Below are 21,622 nucleotides of genomic sequence, written 5' to 3' on the forward strand. Positions count from 1 at the left end.
AGCATATCTAAAAGAGCACTTCCAACCATTCTTCATCCCTTCATATGACTTTATTTTTCTTTATAGCACATGGCATTTCATATGTTAGTTTATTTGAGTTTTTTGCCATCTCCATGAGAGTGTAGATCCTCTGTTTTGCTCTGTTGGGGACACAGTACTTGTTGACCTGACATTAAAGAAGTGTCATAGTAATTGTCTTGTTCCTACAGCTCAAATAGGTCCTCCAAAAGTACATTTAGAAGCTGAAGATAAGGCAATAGCAATACACATCTCTCCTCCTGGGACAGTGGACAATGTTATGTGGTCTTTGGATGTTTCAGCCTTTACATATAGCTTAGTTATGTGGAAAAACTCTTCAAATGTGGAAGTAAGCATTTTTTTTTTACCTTTGTTAATGTGAGAGAAAAAATTAGGTGAATTAATTGTAAAATTTGTCTTTATACTTTTATGAAGAATAGACCTCTTTTTTTTTTTTTCCTTAATTATAGGAAAGGATTGAAACAGTTCATCCTGGAGATAAAATTTATAAACTCTCACCAGAGACTACTTATTGTTTAAAAGTTAGAGCAAAACTACTTTTGTACAACAAAAATGGTAGCTATAGTCCAGTATGTTGTATAAATACCACAGGTAAGGAGAACCTTTTGCTTTAGAACTATTAACTATATTTGGCAATATATTTATTTGGAATTTTTCCCATAGTCACTGAACCATGTGTTATATGATGGTTTAATAGATATTAACACAAAAGCATTATAACAGCATTTATATAAGTTAAAAACATTATTTGGGATTTTTGCCTCAAGTAAATAAATAGTAATGAAAATTAATTCTACTTAAAAGTCCAAATATTTTATAATGACCAAATGTTTTTTACTTGCTCAAAATCCATAGAAGGGGGAGGTAGTTGATAGTAGAATAGTTAGTCTTTCAAAAAGATATACCTCTAAATGAAATGTGAAAATATAGCATCCTTTTATATCTAGTCTTTGATATCTTGCCAATAATTAAGGTCAAGAGTGGGAGATTAGAGTTGTTTATTATTTTAATTATAAACTTAACACACTTTCTTTCTTAAAAATCAAAACAATGCAGAAGAGTTTAAAGTGAGCTTTTCCTCTCTTGCTCTCTTACCCCCAACTCTGTTTCCCAAAGGTAAGCATTGTTAGCAGTGCATATATATACTTCTTTTTAGGACTTATAAGATGTAATTTAGGGGTTTTGTTTTCAAATTAAAAGAGAATCCTGATGCATATGTTTATTTTATAGCTTGCTTGTTTAACCCAATATGGTGAGGATAACTTCTGTATTAGTACATACAGATCTATCACAGTCTTTTAAATGGCTGCTTAGTATTTCATTGTGTGAATGTACACCACAGCTTAGTTGTTACCTTGATGATGAGATGTAATCCTTTTATCATTTTGCCCATGCTGTTAAAAATTTTGCCATATATTCTTTAACTAGAGTAAAATCGCATGCTATTTAATGTATGCTTTGGTTTCCAGCTGAAAATAAGCTGCCTCCACCAGAAAATTTAGAAATCAGTGCTGATAATGAGAACTATATTCTAAAATGGGATTATGCATATGTGAATGCGACCTTTCAAGTTCAATGGTTCCAGTAAGTTCTTTTCCATAAACTTCCTTTTTCCCAGTGTGTTTTGATTATTCTTTCATGCCACTTCAGCTACCTGAAACTCCTTGCACCTACAGTGACTGACTGAGAAGTAGGCATGACACATTGGAAATTTGGGGGATTTAATTATAGCTCCAGCTATGCCCATAACTAGCTGGTTGATGTTGAGCTCATGACTTAACCTTGTGGGCCTCGGTGTCTTCATCTGTTACAAAATGGGTATGTTCTAATTCCTAGGGTTCTTACTGGCTCTTTTGTAGATAAGTGTGACTTTAGTAGCTTTTCTTTCTTTCTTTTTTTTCTTTCTTTTTTTTGGTGCTGGCCGTGGAACCCAGGGCCTTGTACATGATAGGCAACTGCTCAACCATTGAGCTACACCACCCGCCCTAGTTTCATGTATTATTTCCCCAATCAGGAATGCTTGATTTTTGACCCTGACCTTTCTTCAGAGCTCACTTTTCCCATAAGTGTTTGAAATTTTTTCAAGCTACTCACTTCAATCTTGTTCAAAAAGTTAACCCTCCTATTTTCTTTAGTGGTTTTGCTGAATTTTTATGGTGATCACATTAGTGGGAAATTAAAGAAAGTTGAAGAGAACAGATTTTTTCCTCTTTATTGGCAAATAATTATACATAACAGTGAAATTTGTTATAATATATTCATATGTGCACACAATAAACCAGTATAATTTGAACAATTTCATTCCCCAGTACTCCCCTTTCCCTCTCCTCCTTCCCCCAATCCCCTTCTTCTATTCTACTGATCTCCCTTCAATTTTTTAAAAATTTGTTCTAATTGATTATACATGACGGTAGAGTGCATTTTGACACATTGTACACAAATGGAACACAACTTCTCATTCCTCTGGCTGTATGTGGTGCAGAGTTGCACCAGTAGTGTAATCATACATGTATATAGGGTAATAATATCTGTCTCATTCTACCATCCTTCCCATCCCCACAGTCCCACTCCTCCCCTCACTCCCCTCTGCACAATCCAAAGTTCTTTCATCCTTGCCTACCCCACCTACCCCACTATGGATCAGCATCTGCTTATCAGAGAAAACATTTAGTCTTTGGTTTTTGGTATTTGGCTTATTTCTCTTAGTATGATGTTCTCTAGTTCTATCCATTTACCTGCAAATTCCATAATTTTATTTTTCTTTAAGACAGAGTAATATTCCAATGTGTATATGTACCACATTTTCTTTATCCATTCATTTGTTGAAGTGCATCTAGGTTGGTCCCATAGTTTAGTTGTTGTGAATTGAGCTGCTATAAACATTGATGTGGCTGTGTCACTATAGTATGCTGATTTTAAGTCCTTTGGGTATAAACCGAGGAGTGGGATAGCTGGGTCAAATGGTGGTTCCATTCCGAGTTTTCTGAGGAATCTCCATACTGCTTTCCAAAGTGGTTGCACCAATTTGCAGTCCCACCAGCAATGTGTGAGTGTACCTTCTTCCCCACATCCTTGCCAACACTTATTATCTCTTGTATTATTGGTAATTGCCATTCTGACTAGAGTGAAGAGTTTTGATTTGTATTTCTCTAATTTCTAGAGATTATGAACATATTTCCATATATTTGTTGATTGATTGTATTTCTTCTTCTGAAAAGTGTCTGTTCAGTTCCTTAGCCTATTTATTGATTGGGTTATTTGGGGGTTTTTTGGTGTTACGTTTTTTGAGTTCTTTGTATATCCTGGAGATCAGTGCTCTATCTGAGGTGCATTTGGTAAAGATTTTTTTCCCATTCTGTAGGCTCTCTCTTCATATTATTGATTGTTTCCTTTGCTGAGAAGAAACTTTTTAGTTTGAATTCATTCCATTTATTGATTCTTGATTTTACTTCTTGCACTTTAGGAGTCTTGTTAAGGAAGCCGGGTCCTAAGCCAACAAGATGAAGATTTTGGGCCTACTTTTTCTTCTATTTGGCATAGGGTCTCTGTTCTAGTGCGTAAGTTTTTGATCCTCTTTGAGTTGATTTTTGTGCAGGGTGAGCGATAGAGGTTTAATTTCATTTTGCTACATATAGATTTCCAGTTTTCCCAGCACTATCTGTTGAATAGGTATCTTTTATCCAATGTTTGTTTTTGATGCTTTTGTCTAGTGTGAGATAACCTTATTTATATGGGTTTGTCTCTATGTCTTATATTTTGTACCATTGGTCTACATGTCTATTTTGGTGCCAATACCATGCCATTTTTGTTACTATTGCTCTGTACTATAGTTTAAGGTCTGGTATTATGATGCCTCCTGCTTCACTCTTCTTGTTAAGGATTGCTTTGGCTATTCTGGGTCTCTTATTCCAAATGAATTTCATGAAATTCCAATTTCATGATTGTTTTTTTCTAGTTCTGTGAAGAATGTCATTGGGATTTTAATAGGAATTGCATTAAATCTGTGTAACAGTTTTGGTAGTATGGCCATTTTGACAATATTAATTCTGCGTATCCAAGATCATGGGACATCTTTCCATCTTCTAAAGTATTCTTCATTTCTTTCTTTAGTGTTCTGTAGTTTTCATTGTACAGGTCTTTCACCTCTTTTGTTAGATTGACTCCCAAGCTTATTTGGTTTTTGTTTTGTTTTTGTTTTTGAGGCAATTATGAATGGGGTAGTTTTCCTAATTTCTCTTTTTTTTTCTTTATTTTATTTTTATGTGGTGCTGAGAATCGAACCTAGTGCCTCATGCATGCTAGGCAAGCATGCTACCACTTGAGCCACATCCCCAGCCTTTCCTAATTTCTCTTGCAGTGGATTCATCACCTGTGTATAGAAATGCATTTGATTTATAGGTATTGATTTTATATCCTGCTACTTTGCTGAATTCATTTATTCTAGAATATTCTGGTGGAATTTTTGCTTCTTCTAAATATAGAATTGTGTCATTGGCAAATAGTAATAGTTTGAGTTCTTCTTTTCCTATTTATATCCCGTTAATTTCTTTTGTCTAATTGTCTAGCTAGAGTTTCAAATACTATGTTGAATAGAAGTGGTGAAAAAGGGCATCCCTGTCTTGTTTCAGTTTTTCGGGGGAAAACTCAATGTTTCTCCATTTAGAATGATGTTGGCCTTGGGCTTATCATAGATAGCTTTTATAATGTTAAGGTATGTTCCTATTATTCCTAGTTTTTCTGTGTTTTGAACATGAAGGGGTGCTGTGTTTTGTCAAATGCTTTCTCTGCATCTATTGAGCTAATCATATGATTCTTGTCTTTAAGTCTATTGAGTGATGAATTACATTGATTTTCTTATGTTGAACCAACCTTGCATCCCTGGAATGAACCCCACTTGATCGTGGTGCACTATCTTTTTAATACGTTTTTATATGTGATTTGCCAGAATTTTATTGAAAATTTTTGTGTCTGAGTTCATCTGGGATATTGGTCTGAAGTTTTCTTTCCTTGATGTTTCTTTGTCTGGTTTTGGTGTCAGCATGATACTAGCCTCATAGAATGAGTTTGGAAGGGTTCCCTCCTTTTCTATTTTATGGAATAACTTGAGGAGTTTGGGTATTAGTTTTTCTTTGAAGATCTTGTGGAACTTGGCTGAGAATCCGTCTGGTGAGAGAGCAGATTTCAACCTGGCCAAGTAGAAACTAGCCAATATGGATGAGGTCTTGATACTGCATAAATTAAATAACTGCGTACAGTTTATATCGACTGGAAAATGTCAGGGGATGAATAGAGAAGGAGGAGAGAAGAGGAAAATCATAAGGAAGGAAAAATGGGTTTTGGGGAGACTGGGGATAGAAAGAAAGATAAATACTGAGAGCAGAAGAATAGAGGGACTAACAGACAAAGACAGGGAAAGAAAAGTGACAAGGTGAGAAGGACAGAGGAACAACAAGGGTGGAGAGGAGTCAGTGCTCATCTTCTCTCCTCTTTACTGTGATCCTGGAACCAAGGATGGCTAGTAGGAGGGGAGCACATCTGCACAGAGGAAGACAACCTCACCAGGAGACTGTGCAGTGACCTTTTGTGTCTACTCCACTTCCAGATCCATGCTAAAAAACAGGGCCACGGGGTAGAGCTCAGTGATAGAGCGCTTGCCTAGCGCGTGCAAGGCGCTGGGTTCAATCCTCAGCACCACATTAAAAAACAAATAAATAAATATAAAAAATAAATAAATAAAGGTATTGTGTCCAACTACAACTAAAATATGTCTATATAAAAAAAATAGGGCCATGGAATAGAGAAGGAGAGGTGATGCCCCTGAGCTTCTCTTGGCTGCATGGCGCACTGCACAAAGCACTGAAGAGGTCAAACAAACAGGAGGAAGCCTGCGAGTCCAGAAACCTGTGGCAGTCGGCTGACACTGCTCAGCCACGTGTGGCTTAGGGCAGAGCAAACAAATTATAGCAGTTATAGAAATCAAAAAAGTGAAAGTAGATAGGGCTGGAGAGCACAGAAGCCACTTGGAAGGAGGTCCGATAATAACAAGGCCTTGATGTGGATAAGTGGGTGAGAGAGGGTCACAGCAGGAGGGAAATCAGAGGAATAGGAAGACTTAAAATGAGGTTGGGGAATAATTCATTTTCTGTTGCTCTGTAAGGAATTACTATAGATTTAGCAGATTAAAAATAGGCATTTTATCTCAAAGTTTCTGTGTGTCAGTCCAGGTATGGCTTACCTGAGTCCTCTGGTCAGTAATCAGGGTGTTGCTAGGATGTAGCTTCATCCAGCTCAGGGTCCCAGGACAGGTCTGCATGGTGCCTCTTGGAGGCATCAGGGGAAGGGTCTGACATCTATCCCCTCTTTTAAAGGATTCCCCTGAGAGATCAGGCCACCCAGCACAGTGTCTCATTTGATTAACTCACAATTAGTGATTTGGGACCTTAATTCCATCTGTAAAATGCCTCTGCCAGATAATGTTACCTAATCCAGGGGGAGGGGGGCCCAAATCAGATTCACAGGTCCTGCTCACACTGGGGTGGGGGCTCATACAGGATGTATGTGCAAAGGTAGGGACATTGGGGCCACCTTAAGATGCTGCCTGCCACCGTGGGGAGGGTGTCCTACAGGAGCAGAACTCAAGGTGTGGAGGAGCCATGAGAGAGATGAAGTTGGTAGGATGGGAGAAGATGGGGCTTACCGTGGGCCATCCTGTGTATGTTTGGGAACCATTGGAACATGAGGTCTGTGTTTGAGGAAGGTGTGTATGGCTGCATCATATTTGGAGCAGTGGGTTCAGATGACACTCAACATGAGGAAACGAGTTAGGAGGTTCTTGCAGTTCTAGGCCTAAACTGAGATGCTCTTTGCTGTTGGTTTGAGCAGCAGTTTCTTAGTCTCCCAGCCTTAGTCTCTCCGTGCCTCTCCTTGGTTTAGGCACAGTGTAGCCCTAGACCGTGCGTTTCTGTTCCAGCACTTACACAGGGGTGTGTGCAAATGTGTTCAGCAACTGGTTGGTTCTCCTGAAGGGAAGAGCCCTATTTGGACTACTGGCTGAATTTTGTGATGATGGCCACTTTCAAACCACGAGCATCCTGTTCCTGAACATGGAGCTGGAAAGATAAGCACAGTTGGCACTGGTATATGGGATTTTTACCATGTAGATACAATAGAAATAAAGAGCCTCAAGTATGTAGATGATAAAATATAGTAAAATCTCTAGGGCAAGATTCAGTTTAAATATGTATTATCTTTGTCTTTAATACATTTTTTTTTTTTTGTAGTGCTGGGGATTGAACCCAGGGCCTTGTGCATGTAAAGCAATCACTCTACCAACTGAGCTATATCCCCAGCCCTTTAATACAATTCTTAATTGTAAGAGTATATAATTAGATTTTTAATAAAGGCTCTATTTAAAAAACATCTTGGAACATTCCTGGAATTATAGAAGTTGTTTTTGCACATGGTCAAGCCACCTCTGACACAACACTACTCTGGAACAATCTTTACCTTTCTTTTGTATTGGATAGATGCATCTCCTCCACTGTATCATGAGTTTCCCAAGGGTGTGGGAGCTGCTTGTTTGTGTGACTTTAGCCTCTAACAGCATACTGTAAGTATTCAGTTCATACTTACTAAATTAATGTGTTTGAATTTAAAGAACATTTTTTGTCTTACAGTGGCTTTCTAAAAATTATTCGTGGGACCAATTTACATAAATGGCAACAAATACCTAACTGTGAACACATCAAAACTACATATTGTATCTTTCCTCGAAAACGTCTCTCAAAAGGAATTTACTATCTTCGTGTACAAGCATCTAATGGAAATAGCACATCTTTTTGGTCTGAAGAGAAAAAATTAAATACTGGAATATACAGTAAGCCAATGGTTTTTTTCTTGAAATTATAATTTTTCAATTTGGTGCAAATTCTTAAAATTGTTTTAAGATGTATAATTACATATTTATCTTTACAATTTTTTTCTAGTTGTTATACCTCCACCAGTCATTAGCATGAAATCCATTAATGATTCACTGCGTGTCTATGTCAGTGCTGCAGAAGGGTCAGTGAAGCAGCCTTACCCTCTAATTTATGAAATTATTTTTTGGGAAAACAGTTCAAATGTTGAGGTAATTATACATAGTAAATTTTGTATTCAGGTAAATAAAGCTGAGTTTAAAATTTGGGGGAAAATATTAGACTCTAAGACTGTGTATTTAACTGTGTGCCTATTGTAGTATGAAGAATGTCAGCATTTTTCCATGTTTTTGTATGGTAGAGTTATGGATTACTTGCATCTGAGTCTCAGGTTGCTTTTAAAATAGATTCCTGAGCCCATTGCTGCTGAATCAGAACTGTTCCTAACACAATTCCTAGATGTTCATCTAGAACAGGACTTCTCTACGCCATTACATTGGGGCCAGATAATTCTTGTGACAGAGCCACCCTATGTTTTGTAGGATGCTTAGTAACATCTCTGAGCTCTACCGACTAGATGCCAGTAGTGCTCCTCCCAGTTATGGCAACCAAAAATATCTCTGAACATTGTCAAAAGTCCCCTGATGACACCTCCAAGGGAACAAAATTGGTTCTTAGGGTCAAAAATATCATCATGGTTTGTGGCCCTCCTAGAGGAAAGCATGTCTCCAAAGTTCAACTTTATTTATTTGTGTTTAATTTCATGTTGGGGGAGGAATTTTTTTTAATTATCTAAAAAGTCTCTGCAGAGGAAGTGTAGTGAAAAAAAAAATGTTGAAAAACACTGGCAAACACTGCATTTCAGAACCACAGACAGAATTTGATAACGCCACATCAGGTTATACACACAATTCCTTGTGTAATTACAATCAAGGGATCAACTTCAAATACTCAATGTTGGTAAAATCTGTAACTTTACTTTCTTTTGGAAACTAGAAGCAAATTGAAGTGACTCAAATGCTTCCATTTTAGCTGTCTGACCATAGCTTAATTTAGACCATTGAGAAATAGCCATATAATTAATCTTAGGCAAGGTGTTTTGCCTGTTTGAAACTTTATTTTGTCTTCTCTAAAGTGGCAGTGATCATGGCAGCTGAATTTTATAAAAGGATATTTCTAAGATTTGAAAGAATATACATAGCACATTACTTTGACAAACAGTAGAGGTTCAGTCAATTGTAGTTGCCTCCCTATCCCGTACTGCAAACATCAATCATTATTATAAGAGCAACTCATTTATTGAATACTTAGAATTTATCAGGTATCATACTAAGTATTTTACATGAACTACTCCAGTCATTCCTCAAAACAACCCTGCCACACTGTATATTCAGTTTCATTGTTGTGCAGCAGATACTTAGGATTGCATAGTCCCTGCCTCATTGAAGTTGGGTCTTAAGTGTGCCAGCATGGCTTGGCTTGGCTCTCATGCTTCTCCTCTTTTCCAAGAGAAAGGCAATTTATCTAAATAGTCCATGGTCCAAGGAGGACAAGAGACTGGTGGGTTGGGAATCCTTGACCTTGGTGGGGGCTCCCCCTGTCAACCTGTAGACTGAGAAAAATAAATAATTATGTTTGGAGCCACTGAATGCTAAGGTGGCTTCAATATTGTGGCAATAGCTGGCTAACATAGATAAGAGCCATAATTGTACTCATTTTACAGCTCAGAAAGTAAGGCACCAAGCAATGAAATAACCCCCACAAGGCCACACATCCATAACTGATACTTCAGCACAGGCAATTGAGGTCAGAATCCCTACCACTTGCCATTCTATCATTAATCAGAGGAAATACATTGGCAATTAAGCCAAACCAGCATGTACTCATGAAAATAAATCAGAGCTACCTTAGGAATGTATCATATGCTTTTTGGACAGCAGCATTTTAAACTTTCTGATCTGGTTATAATGGGTTGTTCAAAACATATTTCTTTTCACTTGTTCTGTGGGTTTCACTTGTTTCTCGGGTTTTGGGGGGTTTTTTGTTTGTTTGTTTGTTTATTTTTGTAGTGCTGAGGATTGAACCCAGGGCCTCATGCATGTTAGGCAAGTGTTCTACCACTCAGCCACATTCCCAACCCACAAATTTATATTTCTTAAACACACACCAACTAAGTGTTTGGGAGAGGCCGATCTTAAATTGAATATAAAATAATTCATAGATCTCCCCTGTCTGATTTCATGAGCTAACTAAACTTTATCAATGACTCAATTATTTTCATAGAGAAAATTCCTAAAAGAAAAAAACGATTTTACTATTGACAACTTGCAACCACTGACTGTGTATTGTGTCAAAGGAAGAGCACACTTTGTGGGGGAACAGTTGAATAAAAGCAGTATTTTTAGCAATACTGTGTGCGAGAAAACAAAACCAGGTGAGAATATCTTTTTTGTATCTTTTTTCAAATGTAACTAGACTTAATAAAATAATACATTGGAAATTGTAAAATATTTGCTGCGTGCGGCACTTCCAGCTGCCAGCAATTTGCTTTTCACTACAAAAGATAGATTTTCTGCATGTTCACTTCATGAATTACATGAATCAAAAGTAAACCTTCAAGATAAGTCTTTCAATTTTAGAAAATATATATACTGCTCAATTTAGTATTTTTAATGCTTTTATATTTCATCCAGTATCCACATAATGAATTTCTTTTTAATTGTTGCTTTTGGTATTTAATAAGACTATAAGTTTTTAATGTTTTACATAAACTTTAATGATTATGAAAACCAAGTAGTTCAGTTGTAATTTTTTTATGTGCAAGTGGTTTCATCTCATTTTGTAGAGTGGACTGGTAGAGGCTTAGTCACAGAATCTTTTTAAATTCTGCTAGTCACATGTTGTAGAAGTTCTGGAGAACTTTCGCCTGGTAGGGCCCATGTGTTGATATTGTCTTCTTCCACAAAGGACCTCTTAGATTAATCCCCAGACAGTCTTTAAAGGTCAGGTTGTGCTGGTACTCAGTGTTACCAGAAATATTTTTAGAGGTATTATTTAATAGATTTTATATTTATCTTCATATGGCTAGTTTCATATCAGTGCATTTGTGTGTCCAAACATACATTGATACTAAACATCATTTATGTATCTTTAGGAAATTCTTATAAAATCTGGGTGATAGCTGGAATTTGCATTGCAGGAGTTTTTATTCTATTTACCATGTATGTTATGAAAACCCTCCTGAGATGTTTCAATTATGTGTTCTTCCCATCACTTAAACCTCCTTGCAATATTGACAAGGTATGTTACTCTTCTCTATCAACCTAAGAAATATATTTGATTTCAACAAAATGCATGTTTTCTTGATATCCAGAAAACAATACAGACTAATGTAGGTATTTTCTTCCAAGTTTCAGTAAATGAACTTTAGAATCAGTCACCTAATAACAGCACAGAAGTAAGATTTGTCCTTAATCTCCTGTTTTCTGGCAATTTGGCTATTATGGCATTTGTTTTACTATTTAAATCTTTGGGATTCTTCACAATATATCAAAAAGAATTGTTCTATCCCTATAGAAAGTATATTCATTCCAAGAATGTAATCACAGAAGGTGGCATCATCAGAAGCACGAGTTTCCTTGTAGACACGTTGATGTTTGGCTTGGTGCTCCTGTAGAGGTGGCAAGGGTGCTGGGTGCTGAAGGCCCAGTAGCAGACTGCTTGGGGACAGTGTTCACCCAGGGCAGGGTTCAGGCTTGCTTTGAGATTCAGTGTGGTAAAGAGCCCAGGCGCAGAGTTGGAATTGTGGTGAGCTGTGACACAGCCATGCTCACAAGCTATGTGAAGTTGAGTGAGTCACTTAGGAGTAGATGGGCAGGAGGGTACCCTTGGGCTCTGCATGGGAACCAGGACCACTCCCCTCCAGAGTCACGAGCAGTGAAAGAGCTACCCCAAGAACAGCCCAGCACTCTAAGAATGCCCAGTATATCTTTACTAGCTAACTCTAATAATCCTGAGTTTTTAAATATCACTTTTATGTACTGTAATATTCATAGCTCTTATTTAAAATAGACTTAAAAATAGCTAATTATAAAATTCCTAGTCAAACAGGAAAAAAATTAATTTCTCAGTTGTACTGCTTCTGGGTACCTTTGAGTTGGATTATTTTGAATTATTTTAAAATAAAATGTCCATGCTCCCCCGCACTCCCCTGGCAGCCCCTCCTAGGCTGCTCCAGGGCAGTGTGCCCTCTTACATGCTCTTCTTGGATTCACCAAGAAAGTACTAAGATACGTGAACTCACTAATAATTGGTATCTTCTTAGCTGACTTACAGTGTAATTGGTATGTTCTTAGCTGACTTTTTAATATGCATAATAAAAGAGAAGTTTTCTAAATGAAAACTAAAGCTATTAGAACTATGAAGCTAATTTTTTTTATTTTAAACAATTCATCTCTATTCCTTCCTTTTTTTAAAATTAGTATTTGTCTGAACAACCATTAAAGAATCTTCTACTTCTGACATCTGAAGAACAAATTGAAAGGTGTTTTATAATTGAAAACACAAACACAAATACCATAATGAAGGAAACTAATCAAATTGACGAGGATCACAAAAAGTACAATTCCCAAACCAGTCAAGATTCAGGAAACTATTCTAATGAAGATGAAAATTCAGGAAGTAAAACAAGCGAAGAACTTCTGCAACTGGAAACTGAGTCCCCAGAAATGAACTCTTAAAATGCTCGTTGCCATTGGAGTTCACACCGGAACTCAAGCTCCCTTGTAACTGTAAAGAGGATGTTTGCTTCTTAGGGAAGGGAAAAAAAAACACCTTCAGATCACAGTTCCTAAAAATACAGCGGGCATTTAACTATTTAAAAATGAAATCACAGGAGTTCGGAGAAATATGCTCTGCCTTCTTATCAAGCCTGTCTTGAGTGAGATGGGCAACTCAGGCAGGTGGCCACCATCTTTCCCGTGCCGTGCTAACTGTCCTGTGGCTAAAGGCAGTTTTTGTGTTCTTGTCAGTACTGACACGATGCTGCTGGTTACTGCAGGTAGCATTTGTTCTCCACTCCCAACGCCATCTCACTATTTCTCAGGAAATATTTAGAACATTTGGTCTTTGGTTAGAGCCTTAGGATGTTTCTTTAAATGGTCTGAATATTATCACCCGGTCTTCCAAAAAGTAGCTTGTCCTAGAACACAGCCACAAATGCTAGAAAAATAATCCTTAAAAGTGTTCAGGGGAGTTCTCTGCATTTTTCCTGAGATATTGCAAAACTGCCTGTCCCTTACATGCTTTAGGATTAAAACCAGGTGTAATCTTTTACTTTGCATGAAGACCTCCTGATTCATAACTGGTTAGAGCCGTGGCAGTCACTGAGGTCATCCAGTGGTTACCTAATTAGAGAAGCCATTGTTATATTTTAAAGTCTCAGTGTGTGCTCATGAGGCACAGCACACAGGTCATCCTGGGACCAGAAAATGCCAGTGATGGAAAAGATGGAGTGAGAAGTGGAGTCATTCAGTAGGAAAGAGTCAAGTAAATTTGGTGAAAAAAAATAAGAATTTGTCTAATCAACTTTAATTATTAGCCCAGTATGTTTTTCTGGCTTATCTTCCACTTTTCATACCAGGCAAACTTCTCTGCACTGCCTAGCAATATTCAGATGCCCCTTCTGTTCAGCCTGCATGCACTCAAGAAAATGCAAATTATTTAATATGAACATGAAAGGGAAAACACAATGAGGAAGAAAAGCCTAATTTTAAAAATTATATAGTGCTTTCCAAAGGCACTCAGGGCATATTTTAAATTACATAACATTTAGGGTTAACCATGGATGCCTTCTGTAGCAGAAAGTCTAGAAATTCTGGTGGCCTGAAGGGCAGGCCTCTCACCAGTTGCTGCAACTGGAACCATGGAAAGAGAAAACACATGGCGTCAGAGGGTATGCTGGGCGCCCATCACTAAGGCCAGTCCTGTCACGTGGTCATCTCTGTTGAGGGAACACCATCAGCCAGGAAGAAAGGGAGGGCTGTGCTTCCCAGCCGGTCCTAGGCACCTGCACGAGTGTGCACCCCACACCATGTGGTTCCCAAGTCATCCCAGCAGAACACCAAGGCCAAGGAGGAGGCCCAAGGAGCCCCACTGAGACCCCAGAACACTCTCTTCCTCTTCCTGACCAGAGGCACTTGGTTCAAAGTGCAGCTTCTGGGTTGACCCTGCAATTGTAAAGGCCCTGTCACTTTGAAAAGTTGCCCCTGAGAGAAATTGGGAACATGTCATAGCCCTGCGACTGTTGCCTTTCGTACTGTGTCACTTCAGTGATCCTGTCCAGCACTTCTGACCCTGTGTTCACCACAGTGAAAAAGCTGCTCTCTTCAGGCCAGGCAGCCTGGACGGAAATGACACCTTCGTAGGATATGAAGATGGGGAAACTCTTTGAACACTAAGATAGCAATGGAATTGGTAGGTCCCTGAGATTTGGGGAACCATGTCTTCATGTGACAACTCTGTGACTTTGAACAAGCACTTGAACAGTAGTAGGAAAAAAAAGGGGAAGAGGGGCCATTCTGTCCTTCACAGTGTTCTACATGATGCTTCATCAGGAGGTGCTGCTTAGTTGTAAGGAGATGAGTATTTTTTTTTTTAATAATAGTTTTTACTTAAAAATACTTGGGCTGGCCTCAGTGGCACACACCTGTGACCCTCAGCAGGGGGCTGAGGCAGGCGGATCACAAGTTCAAGGTCAGCCACAGCAACTTAGCAAGACCCTGTCTCAAAATTTTTTTTTAAAAGGGGGGTTGGAGATGTAGCTCAGTGGTAAAGTGCCCCTGGGTTCAATCTCCAGCACCCCCCAAAAAATTATATATATATATATATATATGCCATCCACTTGGAAGCCCTAATAGACTGGCTAAAAATTAGAGTGTTGCTGGTTTTTGGAGAGACTGAATATGATCTGAGAATTCATGAGAGACATTCTATATAGTACATATGGATATATGTAAAAAGTGATTCAGGCCTGTAAACACATATGTACTTATACTGATATATGCCCATATATACGATGGTAGTCCTTATTATACTGGTATGGCCAAAAAACTAATTATTAATATAAGTAGTAATTGTAATTAGAAAATTTTAAATGCTGTTTAGAACTATGACTTTGAGTCTGGCCAGAAATTTGCAACTTTTAAAAAGTTAATTTAAAAATATAATTTAGGCCAGGCTTGGTGGCACACACCGGTAGTCCCAGATACTTGTAAAGGCTAAGGCATGTTCACTTGAACCCAAGAATTCAGGATCAACCTAGGCAAAATAGCAAGAACTTGTCTCAAAAAAAAAAAAAAAAAAAAAAACTTAAAAATTTATAGTTTGTATCGTTCCCCAAAACGAGGCTATGTCATTTAAAACAGCCTCAGATTGCTCTTGAGTTTGTGAAGAGGGTATAGAGAATCCTCCCCAACCCCATATCCCATGACTGCTACGCGTTCTGTATTCACTGGTTTTCTGTGATGACTGTCTTCCCCCACTAGAGCAGAGCTCTGTGAGAGTAGGGACTCTGTTCATCACTGTGCCCCCCGTACCTCTAATATGGTGCAGAGCACCTGCAGAGTGCTCAGAAAATAATTATGGAATGAATGAGGCTGAGTTGAGCCAGGTGAGTGTCCTAGCAACGTTTGTTTGTTTGTTTGTTGAATTAGAAGGACATTACTGAGTTTTAATGTTTTTATGCAACAATTTTTATCTTGTTTATATATTTGTCTTTATTATTGTAAACAACTTTATGTAATAAACACTGGAGCCAGATTCTCTGTTTTTTTGTGATTTTTTTTCCACTTGAACTTAATAAATTGTATGCTTCAAGATGTTGCAGCTGATGCCTTTAGAAGGTATTCCTGATAGAGGGACCTGATGCTGGTGCCAGATACACCAGCGCCCTCTGTCAAGCATCCCAAAGGGCCACCACCACGTTATAACTGCCCCACAGAGCAGATGGGAAATCGCTTCTTTGCCTTTTTTCTTCTCCATACCCTGAACCTAACCCCTGCAGGAGCATAGTCATCCTGAAGCAAGAGTCTGCAATGGCTTTGCGTCCTCCTTGCTTGCTTTCTTTTTTTTTTTAATATCTTTATTTTATTTGTTTATTTTTTATGTGGTGCTGAGGATCAAACCCAGGGCTTTGTAAGTGCTAGGCAAGCGCTCTACTGCTGAGCCGCAACCCCAGCCCCCCTCTTGGCTTTCTTGAATTAAACTGCCTTCCTATTATTACAAAATTCCTACTCCATTCCAAGTGGCTGCTGCTGCTGCCTCCCAGGCAGGGAAACCCCTCCTGGTCTCAGGCATATTTTGACTCAGAAGTTGAATATAATTTGTATTCAATCTGGGAACCCTTCTATATTTGTGTTTTTAATAAGCTTCCTCAAATTATTTTTCAAAATGGATAGGGAAGGAAATAAATTCATCTCTAATGCCCAAAGTACATCCAGTTACTTAACAGTAGCACCAGTACCAGTAACCTCCAGTTTGTTCTCTCTTCCTTTTTCTTGAGCTTGGGTTGATCACAGAATTGGAAGTCTTGAGGACAGTATGAATACATGGATATTTACGGTGGGAAGTTTATATTGATGGGGAAAAATTCAACATATCTTTTCCTTTTCCTAAGGAGAACAAAGGAGAGACTGGTAACCATCCTTCCTCCAAGGACTGCTCACTCCCTTCCCTTGCATACAAGCAATGTGCAGTATAAGGATACGCAGTGCCCTTTCTGTGGTCTGCTTCCCATTGACGCTCGTAATGAAGAAGTCATTAGTGATGATATGAAGAAAGGAATTTGGCAGTGTAGATATTCTGTCTTGGGGCGGGGGGGTGAGAAGAGGTATTGGGAGGAAGAAGGAAATTGAAAAAACAACACCACTCAAGAGCTGATTGAAATAAAATATGACCTCACCTGATGACAGTACCCTCCCACACAGAGACATCCCAAAGTTTTCTAGATTTATTGTGGAGGGAGGACATACCTGCATGTTTGCTTCAGAAGAGCATTTCATTCTATTTCTATAGTGTATGTTTCCTTCCATTATGTGGCAAACCCCTTGAAAACAAGGATTGTCCTCGTTTGCTTGTAACGTGAAGGCTCAAGTTGGATTAAGTGCACATTGAAAGTACATACATTAACTGGATCTACCACTAGAGGGCAACAAGGCACCTGTTCAGGCCCACAATGAGCAGTTCTTTAAGGAATAGATTCTTAAATGGTTGTCAAGAGAAGCCATAAAGGCAGTGTGTGTCATATAAGGTTGCCAGATGTAACAAATGAAAATACAGAACACCCATTTAAATGTGAATTACATTCGAATTTTAGGTAAACTATATTTTGGGTATAAGTATATTCCAAAAATTGCTTGAGATATATTTACACTAAAAATATCTCGTGTAATGCTTTGAATATGCTAGCATTTTACTTATAGAAAAATGATTGTGAAATTTTTAGTATGAAAGTATGTCATTCCCTCCTTGAAATCTGAATTATTTCTACCACATAAACATGGATGTGATCTTTGTGCAGCATCTGAAATTACAGATACATAACAGTTTTTTGTTTGTTTTGTTGTTGTGTATAAGCATGTTCCATGCACTGTTTGGAACATACCTATTCTAAAACGCTGTTCATTTGTTTATCTGAAATTCGCATTTAACTGGGTGTCCTGTATTTCATCTAGCAACACCAGTCATGTTAAGATACATAAGTACCCTTGGGCCCTCCAGTGCCCTAAACCAATATAAATAATGCTTTATACAGAAGTGGGTATTAGCTACATTATGCAAAGCAGATTTATTTACAATTTAACACATGGCTAAGAGAGTTAACATCACAAACATTTTTATAGCCATAAAAATAAATTCCATCATAATTCCGTCCTGATGAGGACATGGGCAGAAAGGTGCCTCGCATCTGGGTTGTGTGGGTCTCTTTGAGAATCTGCCTGCTTATCACTTCCCACACCTGGCTCTGATCAGCACGTGTCCTGTTTCGGTTACTTCTTTTTTTTTTAATTAGTTACATGTGAGAGTACAATGATCTTGACATATCATACATTTGAATCAAATGGGGTATAATTTCTCATCGTTATACAGAATACATGTATGATGATGTGGGGGGAAAAAAAGAAGTGTGTCGCATTAGATTGGGTAGAGAGAAGTGATGGGAGGGGAGGGGAGTGGAAGGGGGGATAGGAAGGACAGCAGAATAAAATAGACACTAGTATTGCTGTATGTATATACGTGACTGTATGACCAATGTGATTCTGCAACCTGTTTCTGTTACTTCTAAGTCTGACTTTTATTTCTCAAGGCATGTGAGCTTCTCGAGGACAAGGGGTTGTGTTGATTCATTTTTGCATCCTCTATTGTAACTGCTCGATAAAAGGTCTTTTGAAATGGATTCACTGTTCTCTTCTGAGTTTTTTCCTTCAGATAAAGGAATCACTTGGCCAAAAAGCAGGACTGCTTTTGACCTTAAACAGGTCCTCCTGCTGTCAGCACCCATGGCACTCCATTCTTCCATGGAATGACTGGCCTAATGACCCACCCCTCAGGGCAATTTGTTGTAAAGGCAGAACCCGGACAGTCTTGTTTGATGCCTTGTACTCAGCACAGTGGCTGGCCACAGGGTTCGGCTTCACACACCTTTTTAAGTGAAAGAATGAGCTGGAGGCCTTTACTTGTTCCCAGGAATCCACTCTGGCAAGTGTCTTGGAGCCTGGAATGACAGAATTGGAAATTCAGAGACAAAGAGGTCTGGGGAATGAGGCTGTGAGTGGGCCCAAGGGAATATGCCCCAAAGTGTGGCCTCTGGCCCCAGGCAGGCGCTCATCAAGAGCACCCATTAGGGACAGGCACTAAATGGCCAGGTGGACAGGGCAGTTAGCCCCCATCTTCAGCCTCTCAGCATTCACACACGGCGACCTTGACAAGAGCCACCATAATGGAAGCTATGGCTGGACCCAATAGCAAGGCCTCACCCGCTGTAGCCCTGACCAATGCTGAGCAGCAATTCATTGTCACGGGGATTTCACTGTGTCCTGCATGCCCAGCAATGCCTCAGGCCCCCACTACCCAAGGGGCCACAGAGTGTGAGAAAGCTGGTCTCCATCGTGGTGCTATTAGGAGGTGGTGGACCCTGAAAGAGGCGGGGCCTAGTGGGAGGTCTTCCGATGATCCGGGCCATGCTCTTGAAGGGGACATTGGGACCCTGGCCTCACCTTCCTCTCTTTTGCTTCCTAGCCAGGAGGCAAGTGGTTTTGCTCCTCCACACACTCCCACCACGAATGTGCTCCCTCATCCAAGGTAACAGGCCAAGCAATCACGGACTGCTAAAGGTTTCAGCCAAAACAAACCTTTCCTCTTCATAAGTCTATTATTTCAAGTATTTGTTATAGTAATGGAAAGCTAACAGTATCTATATTTTCTGTTGCTACTCTAACTAGTTACAGTAGCTTAAAACAACACAAAATTATTACATTACAGATCTGTGACTTCTGTAGTCTGAAGTCCAAAACAGGTGTCTCTGGGCTAAAATCAAGGTGTCCACAGGGCTGTGTTTCTGTCTGGAGACTCTTGGGGAGAATCCCATTTCCTTGGCCTTTGCATCTCTAGAGGCCACCTGCATGCTTGGCTGGGACCCCTTCCTCCATCTTGAAAGCCAGAAACAGCTGGTCAGACATGGTGTCACTCTGACCTCTGCTTCTGTTTCCCTCTTCACATGTAAGGACACTTGTGACCACATTGGGCCCACCTGGATAATCAGGATAATTTCCCTATTTTAGAGTCAGCTGATGGGCAACCCTAAATCCATCTGCTACCATAAATCCCACTTTTTCATCTAAACTAACATTCATGGATTCCAGAGATTTGGATATAGACATTTTTGGAGCAGAGGGGCATTGTTCTATCACAATTCTTTTTTTTTTTTTAATCATTCGAAGTGGTTCTCCTTCTCTAGTTGAACCCTGATACATTGCCTGAGACCAGAGGACCCACTTTATGCCAAAGGAGGACCCATTTAAGCAACGAGCTCATGACAGCAGAATCCAGTCCCACAGTATGCCACATTGCTCTGACAGAAGATTGGAATGGCCTTAAATGACACAGCCAAGGCCCCAGTTGACAAAGAACTCCAAGTGGCTGAGGAACTGGGTCTCCGGCAGAGTCTGGGAACCCAGGGTTGTACATCCAGTGGCACTTCTCACCATCTGACCCCACAACTTTAGAAGTTCTCATTTCCTGATTTGGGAACAAGGGGCTGCTTTGCCAAAGGACACACAGTCAGGGCGCCACTAAACCTGAATTTGTGGCTCCCACATTATTGTTTGAATTCCTCACACCAGTAGTTCAGCAGGCAGAGAATGGAGGTGCTATGCAGGCAGAGAGAAAGCACCCCAACTATGTGGAGGTGACAGAGTTCTAACTATATAATGGAGCAGAAAGGAGCAGATCTGGAACCAGGAATTCACAGGGGTGTGTCTTGGTGCTTTCTGTGCACAGGCAATTACAGTAACAGACAGACAAGGCCCAGCAATGGGGCGCAGGCGCTGAGGTAAAGGGTGGGTAATCCCACCAGGCAAGCAAACCAGACCAGAAAGGTTGTGGACAGGGAGGAAAATCTCGAATGAGTGGGAAAGGAGGAAGAAGATGACTTCTTATTATGAGATTTGAGACCCTGCAGGAACGGGGCTACAGCTGTCCTGCTAATCTCTCCATTGGAAAGGTTTGGTTTGGTTTGATTTGGTTTGGTTTGGTTTGGTACCAGGAATTGAACCCAGGGGCGCTTAACCACTAAGTCATATTCCCAGTCCTTGCTATTTTTTTATTTAGAGACAGTCTGTCTCACTAAGCTGCTTAAGGCCTCACCAACTTGTGAGGCTGACCTTAAACTTGCAATCCTCCTGCCTCAGCCTTCCGAGTTGTTGGGATTACAGGCATGAACCACCATGCCTGGCTCAAATGTGTTTCTTATCCTCTTTTAATTGTGACAAGCCATCACCAGGGGAACAGTTCCAATATGGAATAAATTAATGTAGGACACAGGAGCTCTAAGGGGCACAGGGATAAACTGTAGCAGATGTCCTTAGTGCCTCCTATTATTTCCTGGCATTTAATGTTTCTGAGCAGAAGGGAACTTCTATTGACTCCTTGCCTGAGGGCTTTTCTGACTTCCAAGTCCATTTTACCCAAGAATTGAGAATCGGCATCTAGTAGGCAGAGGTCAGGAATACTGCTAAACAAGTTACAAAGCACAGGAGAGCCTCCAACAAGAGAATGAATTTCAGGATCCACTTGTCAATTTCTGAAAAAAAAAAAAAAGTAGGCTCTAACAGGATTACATTAAGTTTGTAAATCAATTGGGGGAATATGGCCAAACTAAAAATTATAAGTCTTCCAATCCATGAATGTAGGCTATCCTTCCATTTATGTAGGTATTCTTTAATTTCTTTAGATAATAATTTTTAGTTATTAGTGTTTTATAAGCTTTGCATTTTTTATTTAAATTTATTCCTAAGGATTTGATTCATTGTGATACTGCTGTGAATGGAATTTTCTTTATTTCTTTTTCAGGAAGTTCACTACTAGTATATAGAAACAAAACTTGGGGGTAT

General features: G+C 39.4%; 1 protein-coding gene across 2 annotated transcripts in view; it reads left to right on the forward strand.

Moving 5' to 3' along the window:
• Ifnar1 (interferon alpha and beta receptor subunit 1) overlaps positions 1 to 15,773 on the forward strand; it is a 30,321-nt gene extending 14,548 nt beyond the window's left edge. The window contains exons 4-11 of one of the 2 annotated variants that reach the window (XM_058577244.1): positions 210 to 367; positions 489 to 630; positions 1,509 to 1,623; positions 7,716 to 7,915; positions 8,025 to 8,167; positions 10,239 to 10,389; positions 11,155 to 11,255; positions 12,437 to 15,773. In XM_058577244.1, the coding sequence (XP_058433227.1) occupies positions 210 to 367; positions 489 to 630; positions 1,509 to 1,623; positions 7,716 to 7,915; positions 8,025 to 8,167; positions 10,239 to 10,389; positions 11,155 to 11,255; positions 12,437 to 12,694 (1,268 nt within the window). In that variant the 3' untranslated portion in view covers positions 12,695 to 15,773. Of the gene's footprint in view, positions 1 to 209; positions 368 to 488; positions 631 to 1,508; positions 1,624 to 7,715; positions 7,916 to 8,024; positions 8,168 to 10,238; positions 10,390 to 11,109; positions 11,256 to 12,436 lie in introns of both variants that reach the window. The other variant, XM_046439136.2, reaches the window with a different exon arrangement.
• Positions 15,774 to 21,622: the final 5,849 nt, after the last annotated feature.

Source organism: Marmota monax, unplaced genomic scaffold, assembly GCF_021218885.2.
Source record: "Marmota monax isolate L192 unplaced genomic scaffold, Marmota_monax_Labrador192_F-V1.1 WCK01_AAM20220418_F8-fsc00125, whole genome shotgun sequence".
Lineage (NCBI taxonomy): Eukaryota > Metazoa > Chordata > Mammalia > Rodentia > Sciuridae > Marmota > Marmota monax.